The sequence below is a fragment of the Cottoperca gobio genome, chromosome 10 (genome assembly GCF_900634415.1).
Source record: "Cottoperca gobio chromosome 10, fCotGob3.1, whole genome shotgun sequence".
Classification (NCBI taxonomy): domain Eukaryota; kingdom Metazoa; phylum Chordata; class Actinopteri; order Perciformes; family Bovichtidae; genus Cottoperca; species Cottoperca gobio.
The window spans coordinates 1356749-1375000 of NC_041364.1; the positions used below are offsets into that span (position 1 = coordinate 1356749).

Consider the following 18252-nt stretch of genomic DNA (forward strand, 5'->3'; position numbering starts at 1 on the left):
AGTTCCACTGTAAGGCCACGGGTCACTTCAGTCCTCGCTCAGAATGAAGTCACTGTCAGTTCACTTTCAATCTAACTCAAGATGCAAAGTATTTTATTTCCAATCTCAAGACTTGCTTGTTTAAAATGTTCATACAGTCTGCAACACAAGAACTAAAAGCAACATAAATAAGTGATGAACACACTTTATACACACACTTTTACCTTTATCAAAGTGAGTCATAACAAAGAAAAACAACTCAAGATCACTTACAGAAATAAACTGAATGTTAGCGTTGTGGTTGAATCGCAAAACTTTTTATTTGTTTTGATATTTCCTAAAATAAAAAAACATACTAAACATCCATAATTCTCAATTAATCAATGAAATGTTGTTATAGAGCCCAATATCACAATTTACACATTTGTCTCTGGGTGCTTGAAGTAACAAATGCTCGCACTAGTTTTTCTGCATCGTTTTGAAACAAGATGTGATTTATGTTTGCAATGTTGCACAGATGACAGAAAGCAGTCCTTTGAAATGAGTTTTTTTTGGGAGTTAAAGGACGTAAACTGATCAAAGATAACGCCGAGTGGTGGTTAGGGTGGTGCTGGATGCCAAGTTAATGCCATCCAGAGTAACTTTGTCATTAGAGAATGTGTCTCAGAGGCGTTTGGGACCAGAGGTCACACTAATCGCCATTGACAGATTTTTTTTTTTTACGAATGACTGAACAATCTATTGTTTCCTAACAGCAGGTGTCACTTGAAAGTGGCCAGACTGTCACACTACTAACGTCCCCTGATGCGTATTTCCCCTAAATGTATATTTCTTATGTTCTAATTGACACAGTTGCACAACATAGCGCAGTTCCTCTCGTCTAACATGGATGTTGTTAGCCTAGCCACCGTAGCCAGTCTGACTAACCAATAACAGAAATGTAGAGCCAACTAACTAAATTATATTGGCAGTATTTTTGCATTAGAATGCACAGATTATATCAAATTATTTGAATGAGTGGCCTACATGTTGCTATCATTGTGTCATGAGTCGTTTCCTCCGGGATATATATGATAACTGGGTATTTACTCACTATGATATATCTTCTGATAGTTTGATATGATACCGTGTGTATGTATTGATACCTGATACCTGATACCCGGTATAAAACAAATCAAAACTTCTGATCACTTCCCTAGGAGAAATGTTTCCCAACTTCAGAACTTTGGCTGAAGTGGCGCTGCGCAACCACAAGTATAATAACTTCAGTTTTGTCCGTGTTGGACGTCAAATAGTTGCAGGTCTGCCAAGTTTTTATGTCCTTAAGGCATGAAGTTTAGTTAATTGGTTTCATCTGGCTTAATCAATAGATATAATTGGGTATCATCTGCATAACAATGAAAGTTTATAGAGTGGTTCCTTGTAATATTGCCCAAAGGAAGCATATATAAGGTGAATAGAATCGGTCCAAGTACAGAACCCTGTGGAACTCCAAGACTGACTTTGGCTGTCATGGAGGATTCATCGTTAACACGTACAAATTGAGATCGCTCAGATAAATAGGACTTGAACCAGCTTAGTGTCGCTCCTTTAATGCCAACACAATGTTCCAGTCTCTGTAGTAGAATGTAGCACTGAGGTCTAACAAGATAAGAACAGAGACAAGTCCTTTGTCTGATGCCAACAGAAGGTCATTGGTAACTTCACTTTCTCTGCTATGATGTGCAAAACTGCTTGTCTACTGCTTTCTCGAGGATCTTAGCGAGAAAGGGAAGGTTAGATATCGGCCTATAGTTGGCTAAAACCTCTGGATCAAGACTAGGCTTTTTAAGAAGTGGTTTTATTACAGCTACTTTTAAGGATTGTGGTACGTAGCCAGATAACAGACAGGTTGATAATGTTTAATAACTGTTCATTAAGGGTAACACTTCTTTAAAAAGCTTTGTTGGAATCTTCGACCAAGAAATTGTTGAAGTTAGTTGGTCAACAGGAGAAAAGCAGTCTAACTATATATCGGATGAGTACAGTACAAACAAATATGTACTCTGTGTCCTAAAGGGAATAAACTATATTCAGATGACATTGACATTTACTTTATGCAACAAGTTAAATATATTTTGTAGATATTGGTTGCCATGCCAGTTATGGTGGTAACCAGGGAGGCAATTAGTGAGCTTTTATCTTTCATGTAAGTGGTCTATTTTTTCAAAATGTTTCTTTAATAATTCAAGTACGCAGGCGGTTTGGATACTTCGGCTCGATCCATCATCCGTGTGCATCGTGTGTGTGTGTGTGTGTGTTTGTGTATGTCTGTGGGGGTTTGACATATTGCAAAGAGCATTTAATAAGCATGATGGGCTTAACAAGGTAAAGAAGTCAACTGCAAATACCTCGGCCTTATGGTAAAATCAATGTGGCCCTCAGCAGGACACGGAGCTGGTTAAGTGATTAGAGCATTAGTTTAAATAACCACTGTAAGAAAGATGTGTGTTTAATACCTACTAATGCATGTCACTCATGTCAGCATGGACTGTAAACAGTTCATTAATTACATTAAATTAAACTAAATAGAATAGAATTATGATGAATTAATCTTATTTGACACCCTGGTTTGGACACCGTTTGCCCAGTGCATGCTGTTAAAGAGTAAAGAGATATAAACAATGAATGAATGGCTTTTAAAGATCGATACTTACACAAAATATCTTTCAGTTCTTGCATCTTAGTTAAGATTAATGGAATAAATCCTCTGATTAGCAGTTCACACCTTTCAAGCATCATTTACTATTATATAATAACATACGATTCGTCTTTAGTATGTAGATGACATAAAACACTAGTGTATGCAAAGTGCTTCATAATATAAAATGTATTTGAAAAGCTTATTTTGTTGGAATTAAATGTGTGAATGGATATATATATATATTTTATATTTATATATTTATATTTATACATATATATGTTTATATTTACATATATTTATATATAAATGTATATATATATATGTATATTTACACATTTATTTATATATATATATATATATATATTTATATATAAACATATATATGTATATATATAAAATATATATATTTATATTTTATTATATTTATATATATTTGTTCTTCATCACTATGTTATTAAATGGCTCCCCGTGAAATAGTACAATGGTTTCCATGTGATATTGGGACATTGGACTGTAAGGGAGCAGTGTTAAGTGTATCAGTCTATACAACGTGATCTCATAGGAAGGAATGAGATAAATTGACATTTGGCGTCTCGCGTCTCATGTCAAGCCGTCTCCTGGGTGAAAGTCATGTGTTTACTTTCTCGCTCTTTACACTGTGTCACCTGACCTTTGGAGCACTTGCTCTGTGTGTCTACTGCCGCCCAGTGAAATGACATCTCAAAAGCAGAAATGTGCAGCGATAACAAGTGAAGTGAAATGACATTTTATTCAGACATCATTTGGTGAGAGCAGGCTGGTTCATCAGATATGGAGAGAAAGGTAGTTTGATGAAACTGGTGCTGTTGAAAGACTGTTAAAACATTTGTTATAACTTTATGTGTTGGGCTTTTTAGTTACGCCCAGTAAAGCACGTCAGGCCACCAGTGATGTGCTGGTTGCACATATTGTGGCATCTTTAATGCTAATCGAGCCAGTAGTTTTGTCCAGAGAGGACAGTTTGTATGATCAGTCTATTGTCAGGCCACTGTGAGCTTTAACCCTCATCTCTCTCGGGTACTTGTATCACTACCAGGCTGTTGTAGAATATCAATTGCTTTGGATGTGAAAACATTGCATCCGTGTCTAACTAAATGTACCTTTTTCTGTCTTCTAGCCTGGCAGCATCGAAAGAAGCTGCGGCGAGGAAAGCTGCCTCCCCGATGCCGCCCTCCGAGTTCCTGGACAAACTCATGGGCAAAGTTTCGGGTTACGACGCCAGAATTCGACCGAATTTTAAAGGTAGGAGCTGAAACCGAGACTCAGTCGGATAATGCAGCCAAACAATATCCTGAAAAGGTTTGGTCATGTGTTGTTTCTTCATTTTATTACCTGCTCTAATGACCTTTTTAACGGTTTAGTCAAGGCGATCACAAGGAAGGTTTGTATGTGTCTCATTAAGAAGACAGCTTTATAAATCGATGTTTCTAACATTCTGTTGCTTTGTGTTTAATCCTCTTAATGTTTTTGGTTGTACTCAATTTGTCGATCTCTTTCATTTGCCCTTTGCAGTGTTCAACAAAGGTAATTGTGCCCATTGCTCAACTTGTTAAATATAGAATTAGGCTACTTCAGGTGTCAGATCCCGAAGCCCCATTGCCTCTTCTTTTTTGTTTTACTTACAAAACCATGTGCCTGCACTTATAGCCCCCATAAGTCTGTTGATCAACGTCCCCATTAAGATACTCTGATATTAGGATCTGTAGTTATCAATGTGCTAGTTGGCACATTCCTTGGTATTCACATCCCGAGTGCTTGTTTTGATGGTCAAGGTAATGTGCCTCTCTCCCACAAGTCTGCTGCTAAAACATGACTTCATGATAATGATGATTATGATTCTGGTGATGATTTAATATTAGTTCTCCCCATAAAGACTCATGTCAGAGGTTTCTATATTCAACTTTCTCACATTAGGAACACTGGATATAATAAGTTTGTACGACATTAGAGAACTGGGGCAACACTCCATATTCATCAAGTATGAATAATACAAGAAGATAAAAAATCATCTTACCCAAAATGTTTGGAGTAATTGCAACAGACAGAAATGTTTAGTGCATAATCACAGAAAGAAAACTGGAATTGGCCTGAGTTCAACTTCTAATTAAAAGTGTAAAATGTTGCATTTGAGCCTTGTTGCATGTTAAATACTGACATATCTTTAGTTTTCAGTAATTTGTGTGTTCGGAGTGTACAAAATATTAGGACCCTTTTGCAATATTCCACCTTCTCCACAAATCTCTACTTTAATCCAGAACATATGATCTGTTTGTCAAATATCACCCTTTCTATAAATCATATATTTTATCATATACCTACATTTAATTTGTATACATAACTTAAAGGTGTCTTCCTTGACACATCGTCAACTGAGGGTGAACAAGGTCTATCTGCACTTTGACACGTTTTGAGAAAAACGCATTTGAAAGTTCAACAGTTCATAACGTGGACACTATAAAACCAACTCCAACCCATGTTGACACATCTAAAGATGTTTACACAAGTTCCACGTGGCAGGAAACTTAAAAGTGAAAATTATATTTGCTAATAAATCTGAGTTTTTAAGACTTTTTATTAAACTACTAATGATCTTAACTTGAACTACTAAAGATCTTAACTTGAACTACTAATGATCTTAACTTGAACTACTGATGATCTTAACTTGAACTACCAATGATCTTAACTTGAACTACTGATGATCTTAACTTGAACTACTGATGATCTTAACTTGAACTACCAATGATCTTAACTTGAACTACTGATGATCTTAACTTGAACTACCAATGATCTTAACTTGAACTACTAATGATCTTAACTTGAACTACCAATGGTCTTAACTTGAACTACTAATGATCTTAACTTGAACTACTGATGATCTTAACTTGAACTACCAATGATCTTAACTTGAACTACTGATGATCTTAACTTGAACTACCAATGATCTTAACTTGAACTACTAATGATCTTAACTTGAACTACCAATGGTCTTAACTTGAACTACTAATGATCTTAACTTGAACTACTGATGATCTTAACTTGAACTACTAATGATCTTAACTTGAACTACTAATGATCTTAACTTGAACTACTAATGATCTTAACTTGAACTACTAATGATCTTAACTTGAACTACTGATGATCTTAACTTGAACTACTGATGATCTTAACTTGAACTACTAATGATCTTAACTTAAACTACTAATGATCTTAACATGAACTACTAATGGTCTTAACTTGAACTACTAATGATCTTAACTTGAACTACTAATGATCTTAACTTGAACTACTGATGATCTTAACTTGAACTACTAATGATCTTAACTTGAACTACTAATGATCTTAACTTGAACTACTAATGATCTTAACTTAACTTGAACTACTAATGATCTTAACTTGAACTACTGATGATCTTAACTTGAACTACTAATGATCTTAACTTGAACTACTGATGATCTTAACTTGAATTTTAATGATCTTAACTTGAACTACTAATGATCTTAACTTGAACTACTGATGATCTTAACTTGAACTACTAATGATCTTAACTTGAACTACTAATGATCTTAACTTGAACTACTAATGATCTTAACTTGAACTACTAATGATCTTAACTTGAACTACTAATGATCTTAACTTGAACTACTGATGATCTTAACTTGAACTACTATCTACTAGATTACATATAAAAAAGTCGGCAGCAAAACCTTTTGAATAAGATATTTCTTTGCTTCAAATGATCACGTGATTAATTTCCCGCCCTGCTATTGGTCATCAGCAGATAGACCTTTGTGATACTAACATGATGCTTGAACATGTGGAGATAGACCTTTGTAGATCTCACTGACTCAGCAAATATCTACAAACTGCATAAATGAGTGATGCAGATAGACCCTGTTCACTTTAAAGCCCTTTGAGACACAGACCTCAAATCTGTCAAATGTGTCAGATAGACCTTGTTAACCCTTAGTTGACGACATGTGGAAAGTAAAGTTTATTCTACTGTTAATGATTTTAAATTGTTCTGGATATAATCGCTGGTTTAATTAGTACAGTTAAAATCCGAGCAGTGGCGTTTGGCAAAACCAAAAAGCAAACGGAGGGATAGAAGCGATGAAGCCTTGAGGGATGTTGGACTGTATCTGGCTGCTGATTGGCTGCCCGCATCTCCTCTTCATCCGTCCGGCAGATTTAACAGGTGCAATTAATAGGTGTCCTAATGTTTTGTACAGCCGACACACAGGGAGCCAGACTGCTAGAATGTGCAGCAGTGAACCGCAGCTTATGTTTATGAATGCTGCCATGGAGCTTTTTCTTTCCTTTTTTTTTTTGCTGAGCCCATAATGGCATAACCCATTATATGGTTTGTAAGTGGGATATCGAAGCTCATGCAAGATAGACTTGGGAGGGGTGGAGGAGGTTTTACTGTGACCGAGTGTGTATTATTCAACCTGCCGGCTGCAGAACGGCTGAAAGTGCTCGTCCTTTCCGACCTGCCAAGAATTTGATCTGGTGTTTTGTGAGAAATCATCACGAGTCAATTTTGGAGACCGTTTCTATTTTTTTAATTTGATTTCACCTCCGCTCTAGTTTGGCAACAATCCAGTGTGATTTACTGCCACTAGCGCTGCATTGACCTTTACAAATCAGGATTTAAACAGGCCGACAGGACAGTTATTTGAATTTATGGCTTTTATGTTTTTTCCATTCTTCTAATGTGATGTAATAAAAAAAGTTAAATGCAGATGAAAGTGCTCTCTGGCAGCGTGTTAGACATGCAGACCATAATAACAAGCTGACGTCAGTGAGCTGTGGACATTTCAACCCCAACACAGAAAAGTAGCCTAAAAATAATTTAAGGTATGATATTTTCTTTCCTTTCTTTTTGGGTTAATGTGCAGCAAAGCAATCTGTGATGAAGACGTCCTCCGGAGGATGAGCACATCTTTTATGTAATGGGCTAAACTAATTGTGTCGGGGGCCATTGTTAGCAGACAGGCCGACGTGATTTCAAGACTCTGTCATGGCTGTCAGGTCGACAGAGTGGCAGAGCGTGAGCGCTCCGACTCGCTCATTCATGCACTTTATTTGTGTGTGTGTCCCCAACAGATAACTACGCCACTGCATTAATCACATTCACAGAATAAACAGCTTGACAGCTTCGCTCCTTAATAAACTCTGGGGGGGGGACTAAATACTATAGCGTACATTGAAGGAATATGAATTAAATGAATAATGGATTTGTCAATAACATTGATCATAATAAATGTTGGGATATTGTTAAGACAGTTCTGAAATAATAAAACATTTCATTTATATATTTATAGGAACACAAAGAGACTAAAAAGCCCCAAAATGTTTCTGAGCTGTGAGATTCTAGAACTCCATCTTGAAAGTAATACTTGGGGAGGTTCATAAAGACAGGTTGATGTCACATGGTTTCCCAGAAGGATCAGTCGCTCCTGTTCATTCAGAAAAGATCGACACATCACAAATAATGGTGGCGCCAATTAGCTCACTACCTAGCAATCAGCTAACTAGCTCACAAAGTAACGCTCGAGTTTAGATGGTAACACTGGATTTGTGAAACTTTGCGACGGATCCCGCCGGACTTGCTGCCGGACAACCTTTTCTAACCTCAACCATTCGAGGTCAAAGTCTAAACTTAACCATGTTGCGAGAGTTTTTGCAAATCAAGGGCTAACATCCAGACACTAATGAGCTAGCAAAGTAACAAGATCACCCCATGCACTTGCGCCTGCTGACTATGACCCAACTATGACTGTATGTATGAATGTTCTAGCAAAGTTGTGGTGTAGGCTAGCTTTATGAAATGTAATGGATCTCATGAACTACAAATACAAAGTGAAAAGAAGTCTAGAAAAGCTGAAGACTGCCAGTTAGCGCTAAATTCAAACACCAGGTAGTAAATCCACAGGAACAATGTCCGTCGACTACACTACACTGTTGTATTCAGAGCAAACCATGTGATGTCCAACTGCCCTCTGAACCTCCACCGTTGCCTTCCATCGCAATAGATTATAATAATAAGTAAATGGAATATGTCCGCTGGAACACGAAACACTTAATTCTATAACTTCCTTTGGACTGTCACAATGCTTCGACCGGTAGACGGTTACAGGGTAATGGAACGTGGCCTGAATGCGGCACGTTATAGCTGCTAAATGGTACCAGCATGATAGTGCATCTAGTTTTTCTCTACCGTCTACATACCTCATCAAATCAGCACCAGCCCCACTAATTCTGCCGAGCAGCAACAGGGGACCGAGGCATGGAGGGAAACCGGGGAGGGAAGAGATGAGATTTGCCGCAAGCTACAAATGTGCCAGCATGAAAGGAAATTACACTGATCATGACCGGGGGTCCACTGTGAGGGCAGAAAAGCTTCCGATTGATTTAGAAGGTTCCTCTTTCGGAGGGAAAGAAGAGCAAACACTCCTGACACATTCAGGACAAGCCATTTATAATCCATGAGTTCATCCACTCATCGTTCTCTCTTCCTGCTTTCTCATCCTTTTATTCTCCTTTTCCTTCCTTGACTCCTTTCTCCCATCCTTCATTCATCGACTTATTATGATTTCTTACCTCGATTCCTTCCCTGCTCTTTTTTCCCGTAGACAACCTCTCTTCTTCACCTCCTTCCTCTTCTTGTCAATTCAGTAATTCATTTAGCACATTCATTAGTACAGTGATCGCCCCATGCATTTTCTCCCCTCTCCTTTGACCTTCACCCCCCCTCCAGTTCTCGGGCCTCCTCAGTATTCGAGGACTCCTTCGACCTGGTTGAGCAGCTGTGCAGACAGAAGTCGAGCTCACAGAGCAGGAAGTGGAAACAGCAACACCACGCCTTTCTAATCTACTGCTAATGACTGGCCACATGGTGCTGTACAGATAAATACAGATACTGTTTGCACGAGTAAGAGTGTTATTCCTCTTGAGTGTGTGTGTGTGTGTGTGTGTGTGTGCACACTTGATGAATGGCACAGACAACAGCTGCGACTCCTCTCTCCCTCTCCGCCATAACCTTGTCCTTCCTCATCACTCAAGCCGAGCGGCAACAAGGACGGTGACCGCGAGCGAGCTTCTGGTTTTAAGTTCAACCAGAATGGGCTGCTAGTGAGCCGGCTATCTATTGCCCCCCCCCCCCAAATCCCATTTCCCCCTGCAAGACAGGAAGCAGTTCCTGAAGAGCCCCTGCGTAGATCAGGGTTGGTCTACTTCAGCAGGTTTTCATTTCCAGCTCTCTTGAACAGCCACTGTACTGCATTAGCTCGGGTTTGCCTCTCAGGATACAATCCTGTTATTTCATGCTGCTCTCACGGTTGGTTTGGCAAAGCTCCCTCCTTCTACTTGCTCTTAAATCCCAGTGATGATCAGTGTAAAAAAAAAGAAACCCTCTGTTGAGAATCCACCATTGTGTCACTTTGCTTCTGGGCTGAATGACGCCTCCTTTCTCGTCTAAACGAGTGGACAGGAGTAAATATACGACGTACGGCAGTATATTTACATGTTTGGCTTCCTCCTTCCTCTCTTTCCTCCTCTACAGCTGGAGTACTTGTTACTACACAATGCTACACTACTCTATACTACACTTGTGTTGTACTACACCCTCCCTGTTCCTTTATGCATCTCCTTTTCTCCTTGCCAGGGTTGAGCGTGCCGAGGTGGGACTGTAGTTATTAGTTGTCGGAGCTTGACGTTCATTTGGTGTTATCAGCACTTGTTTAATGGCTACTTAATGGGATTAATGGGCATAAGGTAATGAGCGTGGGATGGAGGAATGGCTGCGGGGGGGGGGAAATGGATGGGTCATGGAAGGGGAAAGAGAGAGAAAGAGGGAGAGGTGAAGGAAGGAAGGGAGGGGAGGTAGCAGACTTGGCGGCAGGAGATTTGAAAAAACTGCAGATCGAGGATCTCACGCTGCAAACACAGAATATGTTTGGACTAGCTTAGCGGCAGAATATTGATGCTAACACAGTTCCCAGTGGGCTTCAGTATTGCTCTTATGTATAACACTTGCAGTACACATGAATGAGCAGCACTGAGACACAAACTGTAACGTCTACTCCCTCCTAGTACTCTTATTTGTATTCTTCTGAGAGCTACTCACTACAAGGATGCAAAGACAGAAATCTGCTGGGGTGAAGAGACATCCTTGCCCAGAGGAAGGTCTCGTCGCTCTTTTAGTATTCTGGGTAATGGCCCCGTCCTTTCCAAGCCAGACAATTTGGATGGGGACTATATTGCACAGAGCAAGGAATTTTAATGTCGTTGCAGAGGTGACTCTCTCCTGAGTTATGATGAAAATATTGATCAAGCTTCAATGTCTAGTGGGAGGAGGTGGAACGGCAAGGGCAGTGAAGAGAGGAATATTGAAGAGGGTAATGGTAAAAGGCAGCCAAACGTACGAGGGCACTCAAGACGGACTGAAAGAGAGACTGATAGGAGGGTGGGGGAGAGGAGCGGGCGGATGAAAAGAAGCCAGGATGTTTGCACTGCGTGTGCAGCCAGAAGTAGCAGTTGAAATCAGTATATTATCAAGAGCTAAAAAAGAAACGATCAAGCCCATAATTAGAGCCCTGCCAAATGAGCCGTGTTGTCAAAATGAATGAACTACACATCTCTTCACTTATACGGTTTGCTATTAATACCTCACATCATTATTGTTTCTTTTTGATCTAAAGATAGTGAAAACGTGGACTCTCTTTAGCTCGAGGCAATGTAAAGCGAATCAGGGACGTGTAAGAAGAGTTGACGGCTACATCCCTCTGTCTTCCTCTCTCCACTGGTCCATGGCTAATAGGTTTATAGGGAGGGGAATACTGCTTTATAAAAGGCCATTCTGTCCTCCTGTGGAACCCCATCGCACCTAATTAGCAGCTTGAGGAATAACATGTTAAAGCCCACCCTATCAATCTGAAAGGCCTGATGGAGAAGTTGGCGCAATTGTTTCCCGCGGTGACACAATCAGGAAGGCAGTAAACTGCTGCTCTACATGGCAGATGTGTCTAATCGTCCGCTGATGCAGGCAACCAGGGAGCACACTGAAGAGAGGGAAAATCCCTGCACTCATTTAACAGAGAAATACCTTTTGTTGTTATGACACAATGGCACGTTTTCTTTTTGTTCTTACACCTCCCCTGCAAAGCCAGGACAATTGATTCTTCACACTGCTTGTAATTAGCTCCCGTTATGAGAGCAGCAAAGCAAAGTCCAAAAACCAAAGCTGCCGTGGTTTTAATGCCAGTATCAGGTGCTCAGATGTTCGACAGGCTTCCTGGCCGTGGGGCTAAGCCCGGGCTAAGCCCTGACACAGAAAGATTGCCGTGCGCAGAAGACGGAGGAAAAATTGCCTTTCATGGATTCAGGCAGATTATAGAGTTTAAGTCACCTGTCTACAACAGTTCATGGTCACGACGAATACTTTCCGTCTATTTTAGGAGCCATTTCCCTTTTTCTCGGGCTGACAATGACAGATTACAATATTGCTTCCAGACTTCTACGCGGCGTCGTCACCATCCCTCACAATGGCGTTTGTCAAGTAAAGCAAAGCAGGCCAGGACCGGTTTACTCAGTTCAATGTGGTTCTGAGGCAAAATACGACATCGATCAACAGGAGCTATGAAAGGGAAAAGAACTCCTTTGTATGTAGCGAGGGGACATTTGTTTGGCCTCTAGTTCAAAGTATAAGCACAATGAAGCTGTTCACATTGATGAAAACCAAAGACTGTGTTGTGACATTTCTAACTTTTAATTGCAAAGAAATACATTTGCTGTCAAACACACATCTGTCATCAAATATCATTATTTGCTCAAAGAAACATTTGTGAAGGTCAGATTGAGCTGTACACTGCTTGACCTTTACATGAGGAAAGTTCTGGTTCTAGAAAGTATTTTTAATCCACAATGTTGGAGACACTGGGGTACGAACACTGTATGAAGGTTGACAGGTGAAGTGATGGTGAGTTGGTTGAGTAGACAGTAAAACCTGTTTGTACTTCCTTGAACTTTCTTGACAAATCCGATCAATGCTCTTCAAAGATACATCACTCAGAGCAACTTTCCTCGAGTGAGCAGGGGAAAGGCCTTGTCACTGTGAAACAATGAACGCTTCGGCCTTAACATCCAGTTCCTTGACTTTAGCAGATCTGCATTTCTTCCATTATAAATCAACCTCTGCGGAGACTAAACGTTCCCTTTTTGGGGTTCGACTGAAATGATGTGGTCCATTTGGAAGTGGTTGAAGATTTACATTTTGGGGGGTGGAAGTAGAACTCTTTGTCATTCGGATGGGCTCCATTTCAGCCAAACGACTTCAAATGAATGGTGCCCATTTGAAGAAAGAAGTAGGCTATAATTTAATTTCATATTTGGAGATCATTTATCCATTCCTCTGGGGCTACGGCTCCATTTTGAGGGGGAAAATAATCCATTTTGAGAACTTTGTTACTCGACCGGTTCATTTCATTTGTCACGAGACGAGTCGTTCTGGAATATGCAACTCTCCGGCAACGTGTTGTCCAAAAAGACAAGAAATAAAAGTGAAATTTCCTTGAAGGCCAATGTGACACAAATCAAAACGAAGCCAGTTTGACATGTAGTCTTTGCATTCTCCCCGCCCTCCTCCTCTTCCTCTTCCTCTTCCTCTTCCTCTTCCTCTTCCTCCTCTTTCTCTCTGGCCTCTTGCATCTCCTATAGTGCATTTTGCTAGTCTTACTTCAGCTCCTCTTGACAGAACTGCATTGCAACCCTCCTGCTCATCATCTCAGTGCATCGCCTCTCCTGCCCGCTGCAGTATGGCAGTAGACTGTTCCTCTACAGACTCGTGCATCCCTCCTTCCTGCTATTGCCTTCATAGTATGTTGCCCCCCTGCCTCCCTGCCCCTCCTGAGTCTCCCCCACTGCCACACACTCACCCCCGCTGAGTGTTGGCAGCAGAGGCGACACCTTAGATAATCGAGCCTTGCTGTCTTGTTCGCTCCTTGATAGACAAAGCGGTTGTTTTCCTTCTCGAGGACAAACAACGTGTAGTTGGTAACGTGTTGTTAGAATATGCTGTGTTTAATTCTGATCTTTTATTTATTAGACCCCAAAGGCTCCAAAAATGAAGCTACTCACAAGAAAGGTACTATTCTTTTTCTGTTTGACCTTTTTTACTTTTTTTCTTCTTCTTCTCTTCCCTGACCAAGGTTCTGTGTTTGCTGCGATGATGAGGCCATTTCCAAATGTTAAGAGAACTAAGAATGCCTTCTTGGTTTCAGTGCACTTTGTAGTTTTCCATGTGTTGTTGTAGGTTATGTCTCTCAAAATGTCATCTAGATTCACTGAACATCTGGTGACAGGAGCAATTAAGAAAATATTTGCCAAACATCAGCAATATTTCAAGCTTTACTTCATTTACATTTTTCTTTTCTTAATGCCACACATAATTGTTTCATTAGTGGCAACACATGTTGGAAAGAATAGCTCAGCATTTCTCCAAAACAGCAAATATTAAGCTGTTATCTCCTGTGTGTTGTCACCCTCGGGGAGGCAAATGTAGACGCACAACTCATCTTTGTAACTTGTGTGTAACTCACTATCATTCTGCTGCTCAGAAAACTTTAATATTGAGTTTTGCAAAAAGCCGTTTTGCACTTTTGTCTATTGCACTGTATGCACACATGACACTTGGCAACTCATGTACATATATGGTCGCTTTAGCAAAGGACAACTTTCTGGTCAAGTTGAACAAAATCCCTACTGGGTGCCAATTAAGTATGCACTGATACAGAAGTAGATTCTGCAGCGTTTGGATCAAAACTATGTTTCAATTCATTTTAGCAGGAGTAGAAAGTGTATTTTTGCTCCTGCAACTTACTAGATCCTGTAGGTTAAGTCACTGTGTAGTAAAATGTCTATAGTGTTGTTATATTGTTTCCCTTTGTGTCACCTATAAGCTTCTGTACCTGACGACTGGGAGCAAATATTTCCCCTGATGCTGACTCAGCACAACTTTTGCTCAAAGTTCAAATGTTTTACCCAAAAGTTGCATTTGTGTCCTCGTCGTGTTCTGCAGAGAAAGAACAAGCCAAAAGCCCCACAAGACGTTCCACACACAACATCTTTATGGCATCTTTCCAAACTCTGCAAGCGTCTCACACACAGAGCTGCTCACACACACACACACACAGAGCTGCTCACACACACACACACACACACACACACACACACACACACACACACACACACACACACACACACACACACACACATACACACACACACACACACAGGATGTTAAAGTATTGTATTGTAAATTATGAGTAATTGTGTAGTTTGATGCAGTACAGGATCATATAGTGTAATGTGGCAAAGCATAATGCAGTAAGATATAGTGAAGGGCAGTAAACTACAGTTTAGTAAAGTGGTAATGAATACAGAATAGTATTGTATACATTACAGTATACTTCTGTAATACTTTGTTCTCTGCTAATCCGACTTTAAGAATCTCTTTCAGGGCATTTGTCTCGTTAGCTTAACATGCTAACACTCGTAGCACAGCAAGGCCCTCACACAGGGGCTCCTGTCAGTCGTAACTAATGTGTGCGTGGCCCTGATTCACATGCACAGAGGAAGAACACACACACACACACACACACACACACACACACACACACACACACACACACACATTGGTGTCTATTCTGTTCTTCGTGCTGCAGGACTTTCCAGACAATGACTGCTGGTGATGGAGCAAACAGAGGTGATGCACTGGGCAATCTTTTTGGGCAATGCTGCCAGACACAGTTTAAGGAGCTTATATCAATGTTTCCTAGCAACAATGTTCCCCAACAATTACAGCAACAATGCTGAGGAAAACACTGGAGGTCCCAACGCTCAAAGAGTGGATCCGGGGCCGCCCCGACTTAAGGACATTAAAACTAAAATTGGACTTCAGCAGCGTTCTTTATCCGCAGCTCTGCAGATATGATCCTTTTGTGTTTGATTACTTTGAGCGACTAATGCTATTGAGAGAGACTCCGTTGGTTTGCAGACTAAAGACCCCAATTACCTCCTGAGCTCATCCTACCGGCCAACACTGTCGGCTTCACAGGAGACAACGTTTTGTATTTGCAGGAAGCAGCTCGTCTGCCTCTGGGCGCTGCCACGCATAACTTATCCACTGTGAAGAGAAGAGGGGGGGGGGCAGGTCTCATAAGAAATCATTTCTCATTATAATGTTCACATAGAATCATATCAAAGACGTTCACATATGGAGGATGGGAATGACAATCTTGTGTAGAGACTTGAGACATTATCAGCGAATAGCAGCAAGAAAGACATTTGTAATTACTACTCGTTTATGTCAGAATGATATTTGGATGGTTGTAATAAATTAATCTACGGCGAGACTTTAAAACTAATCAACATGCACAACAACACTGTACAGAGGAAGAACCTCTTTTTGTACACATTTTATATTTGATGCTTCGTTGATTTTACCGTCAAAATATATTTATTCTTTGCCATATTTTGATCTTGTAAGTTGTTAAAGAGTCACAGGACAGAACAGGTTGAAAAAACCTTGAGAACCGCCTGATTTGGAGATTAATACGAATCAGAGCAGCTAAACAAGGAAGCTAACAATGCAGGAGGCTCATCCAGCAAGGAGAGACAAACTAAATGAACATGCTAGCGCTAGTTTACAATATGCTAATCATACACTTTATGATGCAAACACAATAGTTAAGTAAGAACGTGACTTTGTCTAAACACAAATCAAGTGTTCTGTTCTCTGAGTGACACTTCGACCTCCAGTGTGTCCGTCAGATCCCCTGAAAATACTTCTTATTGACAACTAACAACAAGAGCAGATCTGCAGATTATCGATTTGTTCTTATCATGGTTCTCAATTTGCACAGCAAGCAATACAAGTATTTTATTTCCCTTCTGTGCTTTGACTTGCCGTCAGTATCCTCAGCGGGATCCTCACATGATGGGTATTGACGTGCATCGCTTGCTCTTCATCATCACAAATGAAAACACTATTTATTATTTTATACTACGAAGCAGCGTGCAGGCTCATCTCTTTAATCTGCAGAGCCGGTCGGCTTTTGGAAAACTTTGGTGGAAATGTCAAGAAGAGGGGCGGACGGGAGAGGAGACATGAAGAGGAAGAGATTCGGTTAATGTAGAAGGAAGCGAGGGAAGATGTGCGCAGGAGGAGTACAAGGGGAGAGACCACGAGAGCGAAGACAATCTACCAAAGAAAAGGTTAATAAAGAAAAGAGAAATGAGAGAAAATGTAATTATGTTGGGAAGAAAGTAAAAGAAATAATGAAACAAACTCAATTACAGGACAGTAAAGGGGAGGAGAACGACTGGGGAAACCAGGGGAAATAAAATGACTATAAGAGACGAGACAGTGAGAGAAGACGCTGGGACACTAAAGGAATTACACAGGTGAAGGAAAGGAAACACGTGAGAGCAAAGGAAAGGAAACACAAAGAAGAGGAAACGAGAACAAATAACAAAATGACGAACGACAGCAGAGGAAAAAATGAAGCGTATGTGGAGACCTGAAGCACAGCACATGCTCGACGGGGAGAGAAGAGGAGGAGACGTAGGAAGGGGGAGAACGAGGACACACTGCGAGGGGGGGGGGGGGGAAGCTGGAGATTTCTCTTCCAGCGTGTTCAGCAGAATCCAGTCAGCAGGTCAGGGCCCGAAGCCTCGCCACGGCCGCCGGAGGCAGCAGCCGTTCTTCCTGATTAGAGGCTCTGCTCCTTCTGTTGTGGGATGTTCAGCACATATTACACACAACTCACCTCCTCGCACCGGAGCTTTATGCAGATTAATGTTAGGCCAAGGGATATTTGTCTGCTAACAGATTCTGGGCTCTCCTTCCCCCTCGGTGCCGTGTGAGAGGCCCGAGGATTCAATCTGTCTCTGTAGATTTATGCTTATCCAAGTGCCCGGTTTCATGGAGGACGGCTTTGTAATATGATTGCATAGTGCTTTGGAGAGGTGACACTTTAATGTGACGACTGCAGGTTGGAGCATATTGCGGTTATTTTACTTCTTCTTTTTTTATTATAAGCAAAAAAAAATAAAAAATCTGCTGCTATGTAGATTTATGCTTATCCGAGTGGCCTGTCTCACAGTGAACACCTTTATAATGTGATTGCACAGTGGTGCAGAAAGCCAACACTGCAAAATGATTACTGCAGGCTGGAGCACACAGTGTGGCTTTGGTGAATGCAAAGCAGAATATCCCCCTGCACACATTAATGCCTCCAAGTGGCCTATTTTAAAGAGTGTAATGTGACTGGAGGGCTGCAGAAAGGAAACACTTGTGTGATTTTCCTCCACTAAAGAAATGCCAGCAAATCATTCACGACAAAACAAGTCATGTGTCAAAGCCCCCCCCCCCCCCCCCCAGAAAAGCCTGATATGAATGTCGTGGGATCTATAGTTACAGCGCGGTTACGTTTAGACAAGAGACACGTTTAAGGTTAGAAAGATATTGTTTCCGTGTTTGAAAGAAAGCG

General features: G+C 40.7%; 1 protein-coding gene across 2 annotated transcripts in view; it reads left to right on the top strand.

Moving 5' to 3' along the window:
- glra1 (glycine receptor, alpha 1) overlaps positions 1 to 18252 on the top strand; it is a 106186-nt gene that overhangs the window by 23916 nt on the left and 64018 nt on the right. For both annotated transcript variants that reach the window (XM_029441532.1, XM_029441533.1), the window contains exon 2: positions 3819 to 3943. In XM_029441532.1, the coding sequence (XP_029297392.1) occupies positions 3819 to 3943 (125 nt within the window). The remainder of the gene's footprint in view (positions 1 to 3818; positions 3944 to 18252) is intronic.